Source organism: Aplysia californica, unplaced genomic scaffold, assembly GCF_000002075.1.
Source record: "Aplysia californica isolate F4 #8 unplaced genomic scaffold, AplCal3.0 scaffold00157, whole genome shotgun sequence".
Classification (NCBI taxonomy): domain Eukaryota; kingdom Metazoa; phylum Mollusca; class Gastropoda; order Aplysiida; family Aplysiidae; genus Aplysia; species Aplysia californica.
In genome coordinates this window covers 1096976-1103325 of record NW_004797427.1, presented here as the reverse complement: position 1 = coordinate 1103325, position 6350 = coordinate 1096976, and the positions used below count along the sequence as shown (strand labels likewise).

The following is a 6350-nucleotide window of genomic DNA, read 5'->3' as shown; positions in this document are numbered from 1 at the left end:
GAGAAGAAGAAGAAGAAGAAGAAGAAGAAGAAGAAGAAGAAGAAGAAGAAGAAGAAGAAGAAGAAGAAGAAGAAGAAGAAGAAGAAGAAGAAAAACAAGAAGTCCTCTTTCTTGTATCGCCCTATAGAGCCCAAGAGAACGGGGGCCGGAATCTGTTGTGTAACAGCTAGGCTCTTCGCCATGGCACGCAGACGACACGAGTTCGATCCGCGAGCCAAGACGTTATAGACGGCAGGGTTGAAGAAGCCAGCCTCATAATTGGTCTGATTTGTATCGACAGAAAAATTATAAAAACTACCAGCAGAAGGGTAACTCGCACAACTTCATAATATAGCAACAACTTGGTACTGGGATATCTGATTTTGAGAATACAGCATAGGGTCGGGGATGCGGTAAACGTTTTCGGGATATGGTATGAATTTGGGGGTACGGCATAGGTTTGGGAATATAGTTTAAGTTTGCCTCGGGGATATGATAGAAGTGTGGGGATAAGGAATAGGTTTTGGAAAATGGTGTAAGTTTGGTTCGAGTATGTAACGATACAATTATGGGGATGAGGTATCGTATCATTACGGTTGTATCTGATATACTTTTCTACCAAAAGGATCCACTATTGTCTGTCGTGCACAGCTGTAGAGTAACATGGACAATTGCGGCTTTAATTTCTCTGTCCCTCCTTCTTGGGCCTCTAAACCATCCCGCGTCTTTTCCTCTTCTTCTTCTTCGACCTGCTCCTCAACCTCCTCCTCACTCTCCTCATCATCCTCCTTCTCCTTTTCGGCCTAATTATCTTACTCCTCCTCTTGCACCTCTGTTACTCTACGTCCTTATCTTTCTCCACGTCTTCCTCTTTTCCTTCTCATCATCATCATCATCATCATCATCATCATCATCATCATCATCATCATCATCATCATCATCATCATCATCATCATCATCATCATCATCATTCTTATGATGATTTTCAGGGTGGTTAAACATTTATAGTAGACAACAAAAGGGAGTTTAAACCACAGGAACAAAAAATACATGAAATTCAAAGAACATAAATAATACTTACTGAACATTTATTTATTTTCCATAAGGGAAGCGAATAAGCATAACATAACATCAAAGTTCAACGGCTCAATGCAAAACAAAATGTTAAAAAAAGTTTTTGTGAAGACATAAATTGAATGCTGGGTAAAAGCTGAACATCCCAATGACCTTGGCACCTGCCACCAGGGTGACCTTGGCTACCCTTGGCTGACCTTGGCTGACATTGACAAGGTGAAGGACACATGTGATCAGGAGATGGCGTGTGAGTCGGTGCATCCTCGTGTGATAATCACCTGAAAAAAAGTTGACAAAAGACAAAACTTCATTCTTCAAAGTTATTTAAGTTTCGACTTTAAGTGCCAGATATGGAACAGAAATCATCGGTCATGGTTCATCACTCATTCCTCCCCATAAAACAATAAAATAAAATAATAAAAAAAACCCCAACAGATTCCTAACCTTTCCCCATCACCCATCTGGTCACATTTTCTAAGTTATTCCTGATCTATCTCGTCTGTTGTCTTCTTTCCCGGTGATTTTGTTTTAAGTTTAGCGTCTAGCTGAACACCACAAATTAAAAACAGTGTACCCGTCTGGATGAGCCTATCGTTTCCACCATGCAGGTAATACAGACTCGGACAAACTCCATTTTAAGTGCGCACGAACTGTTACCGAACGCATGAGAATTCCTTGTGTGGCGGCTATGTCCAGTACAGCGGAGTGAGCGGAAGGAGAGCCAGAAAACTCCGTAAACAATCCAGATTCCGAAACGCCACCGCAGGAACTGGAAACAAGGTTCATTCCCTTCGTAGTCCAGTATCATACCAACTGAACGCACAGTGCGCCTTTCTCTTTTGTGTTGTCTGATTTTGTTTAATTGACATTGTGTCGCATTGTTTGGTAATGATTGTGTCTTAACAGACAAGACGATCAAAATGATGATGAATGCTGAGAGAAAGAGTGAGGGGGGGGGGAGAGGGAAGAGAGAGAGAGAGAGGGGGGTGGGGGAGAAAGAGAGAGAGAGGGCGGGAAGAGAATGAGAGAGACAGAGGGTGGGGGAGAAAGAGAGAGAGGGGGAGAGAGAATAAGAGAGAGAGATGGGGAGAGAGAGAGAGGGGGGAGAGAGGGAGAGAGAGGAGAGAGAGGAGAGAGAGCGAGAGAGAGCAAAAGAGAGAGGGACAGAGGCAGAGAGAGAGAGAGAAGCAGAAACGGGAGAAAGAAGGGCATGGTGGGAAGAGGAAATAGTCGAAGAAAGCAAAACAGAACAAAATAAACGCAAAGAGGCATAGAGTAGATGAGGAAAGCTAAACCTCCAACCCTCCATGAGAGAGAAAATCCGTTCAAAGTAGCTTTACCATAATCCAGAGAATCGAAAAAACATAACAAATTAAATACAAAAAGACAGGAATTACAATAAATACAACACAAACAAAACTCACAAAATAGATAACAAACTGAACAATTACAATAAACATAAACACAAAAAACCACAAACACATCCTGCACAAAGGATTTTACTCACTTCGTCCAAACTGCCACAGAAGGCTTCTCCGAGCAGTGTGAGTGGGCAGTTGTTGGTGTCCACACGACCTGGAGAAAGGGGCCGGGGGGGGGGGAGCAATTAAAATTAACAAACAAAGAGAGTTCAATAGTGGCATTAAAGGACCCAACACACCATGAAACAAATGTCTTATACAATAAGACATAGATGCCACGACTCTTGGGACGTTAATCTCTCCGTCACAAGGAGAAAAGTGTTGGAAACCTTCAAGATTTTGCATCGATACCATTCTTCATGGCGCACTGCGTTTGGGTCGTACAGGTGAGAATGGAATCAAATCTTAACAAACAAAAACAAACTATCACTGTACTGCCAGCATTTACATGGTGATATAAAAAACCCTGCACAACTTTTTTGGTTAAAATTTTCCTCTACATTATTGAAATTAATACAGAGCTCTGAGCTTTTTGTATTGAACATTTCCTCACCACCAGCTTATTACGTAAGTTTCGCACGAGATATAGAAATAATGTCAAAGAGTTCTTTACGCTTTCTTTGATGTCAAGGGTGGAAGTGGTCCATGAGTTAGGACCTGTGGAGAATCAGACAAAACGACCACTTCAGGTCAAACACACACCATTCGCACCCATTTAAACGTCACCAGGGTGCAGAATTCAGTAGATTAGCCCCATTAGAAGTCTGTCCGTAGATCATGTCTGCAGCATTGACTTTTTTTTATCTCAACGATCCACATTCTCAAGACAGATCTTCATCTACGACTGTATCATTTTCCCTTTCGCGAGGCTAACAGCAGAGGATAGCAATGTGTTCATGATTCCTCGATCATCTTGAAAAGAGTGCACATTACCTATGCGACATTTGGTTCCGTGGCAAAACCCATGTTCACTTTTCAGGTTATATTAATTCCACAAATGGTGCCTATATGGACAACCTCACCCCACCCCCACCCCTATTGTCTCTAGACACAGCTCCATACCGTAAGGTGAGCAGTGTGAATGGCTTTGAATACTCATGGTTGAGTGGATCATTGTGTTTGGCCACCACTGAACATTATGAACGACACGTTAGAATGTGTCGAGTCCAAAGGAGGACACAGGACATTGGTTCTTGAAATTCCAGAATAAAAAAATATAAAAAACTTTGTAGGGGAAAGATATATTGCTTAAAGGTTACAGGGATGGGAAGATTAAATTTTAAAACTAAAAGGAAAGAAAACAACAAAACAAACAAACCAATCATGTCGTGACTTTCCTTACAAGATCTGTTAAATTCGTGCATTTTGCATTTATCGGTGGTTTTTACAAAAGCCATTTCCGGTTTCGAAAATAGTTTTTTTCTTTGTGAATTTTATTCCAAACGAATTCCTTTTGAATGAATTATATCTGTTCCAAATTACAACATTCTGGTACAATTTTTGTGCCAGATATTTAGGAAAAAAAGTTGTACAGTTTGTTTGTTTGTTCGTTTTGTTTTTTTGTTGTTTTCTTTTTGGATCATCCTGTACTTCAATACAATAATATTGTATTATCTTTTTTGAAGGGTCCTAAGAAGCATTGTTAGTCGACCGAGATTTTTATCATGTAAGACGTATTTCTAAACTATTTTCTCACTCATTAAGTCTGATTTTTCACAGAAGTGTCCACGAAAAATTAAATATCTAAATTGTGTTGATGTGAGTGTAAAACCCATGGAATCACCTCTTTTGCCAAGGGCCTCTTAAAACGAAACATAGCCCCCTAAAGCTGTACAAAAACCCCAGGCCGAAAGAGAGAGAGAGAGAGAGAGAGAGAGAGAGAGAGAGAGAGAGAGAGAGAGAGAGAGAGAGAGAGAGAGAGAGAGAGAGAGAGGCGGATCTCTACAGGAGCCACATACCGTAAAACCTCTCACTCTCCACACAGATCTCGCCGTCTGCCATCACTTCCAGGTAACTGTCACCGTAGCGAACGTCCAGCTTGGTCCACTGAGTCTGTGAGGTTTTGAGGGAAACGTCACAGGGGGTCAAAGGAACGGTTATCTTTTATCATAATATTATAACAACATCAGGATCATACATGTATTCGCTTTTTTGTCTGAGCAGAGAGAAGCCCATCGACACTATAGCAGTCACTTAACGCGAAGGAAAAGTAAGACCGATAGACAGAAACATGAGAGGGAAAGAGAAAAGACAGGACCTACCACTGATGCTCTCCAACTTCCGACAGATTAGCATTATAGTAATTCTGGAAAGAAACAGTACGAGCAGATTTCACTCAAGCTCCCAGCAGCTACTCTGGCTTAGGGAGAGCCAGTAAGGCAAATCAAATACATTTAGGCTAAACATTTGCTTCTTGAATGTTTGAAAATGGTGAAATGGTATGGGTTTAACGCCCCTATTAACACTACTAGGTCACTTTTAAGAGCGGGGCCTCCTAGTTTAACATCCGTCTTCGAAAGGACTGAGCCAAGTGGGAAATTCATGTCAAGTGCCTTTCCCAAGGACACAACGTCGGACCGAGCCGAGGTTTCTTGAATGTTTGTGCTATTACAAATGTAAAGGGAGCGGGTAGTAAGAGGGAACTACTGGTAGTCTTTTATGTCGGTCAATTAATCAGTCTTGCTTTTTTCCCAAGTACTAAATTATCGTTATTGTATTAATGTGTTTCTCTTTGCTAATAGAAAAAAACGCACTCAAACAAATGAAAGAAACAAATAAAGTGAAACAGGTTGTGTAAACGAACTGAAACATCGAAGGATTTTGTGTCAAACATTTTGAGAGTCAAATCCAAAAATAAAATCCTTTTATCAATGGACTATGTTTGTTAGTAAGTGTGATTACCTTTGACGTTTCAATATGCAGTTGAATTTCCTTTTTTCCACAACACACATAGTAGTTCACAAGAGTAATGATGAAGTTTACAACAGTGATATTGTTGTTCACAATAGTGATAGTGTAGTTCATAGTAGCCACAATGACGTACACAACAGCGAAGATGCATTTAATAATCGCGACAATACAGTTCACAATAACAGCAAAGTTACTTGTTAACTTACAACAGGTTTCTTGAGTACACAGAATTCTGACATCATCTCTGTGTCTTCTGTCATAATGGCGACAACCACCTGCTTCTTCCACGGCTGGTATTTGATCTGTGGGAACAAGACATTGTAAAATAAAATCATAATTTTATTGACCAGTCGTAGGTGAGGGTTGGGGTTAAATTTTCCACCTTAGCGCGCGAGGTGAGAGCTTTTCCATTGTGGGAAATTATGTTTTCATCGAATATCTCCATATTTTTGCTCAAATAGGATTTCTCCCTCAGCCCAGACCTGCCCTGGACGAAAGAATCAAATAGAGTACGTCTATGGGCTGACTGACCCTTTCAGCACAGTTAAGTTGTTTATCAGGGAAATCGTTCTGTAGCACGAATTACTTCGATAAGATCGACACCGTATTCTTTCATAATAATATTAACATTATGTTTTATCTTTGCAAATCCATAGACTACTCTCTACTCTGTTCAAGAGCAAAGTGTTTTACTTATTTAATCCACCATGTACTGGACCATACGACCGATTGAAATTGTTGGGATTGTCATGATAATATATGTCCTACACTTTCATTGACACAATTTTAAACATCTTAGATACGTGTTTGATCTGAGATGAGCTTGGTTAAAGGCTTGAGGTTTTTAGTCTGAGCGTCTTCATCCTCCTTCTCTTCTTTCTTCCCCATCTCCCCCTCTTCTTCTTTCTCCTGCTCTTCCTCTTCCTCCTCCTCCTCCTCCTCCTCCTCCTTCTTCTCCTCCTCCTC

At 40.7% G+C, this 6350-nt stretch overlaps 1 protein-coding gene and 1 long non-coding RNA gene across 2 annotated transcripts in view; both read right to left on the bottom strand.

Moving 5' to 3' along the window:
* Positions 1-1050: 1050 nt before the first annotated feature.
* LOC118477623 lies at positions 1051-2629 on the bottom strand. Its single transcript, XR_004858497.1, has 2 exons — positions 2561-2629; positions 1051-1331 (listed from the first exon to the last, which is right to left on the bottom strand). It is a non-coding gene; the product is annotated as an uncharacterized LOC118477623 (long non-coding RNA).
* Positions 2630-4415: 1786 nt separating this feature from the next.
* The window catches only part of LOC106011654 (GATA zinc finger domain-containing protein 16-like), a 17187-nt gene continuing 15252 nt past the window's right edge, over positions 4416-6350 (bottom strand). Inside the window, exons 10-12 of the mRNA XM_013082053.2 lie at positions 5867-5871; positions 5591-5686; positions 4416-4526 (exon numbers count right to left, since the gene is read on the bottom strand). Coding sequence (XP_012937507.2) covers positions 4416-4526; positions 5591-5686; positions 5867-5871 — 212 coding nt within the window. The remainder of the gene's footprint in view (positions 4527-5590; positions 5687-5866; positions 5872-6350) is intronic.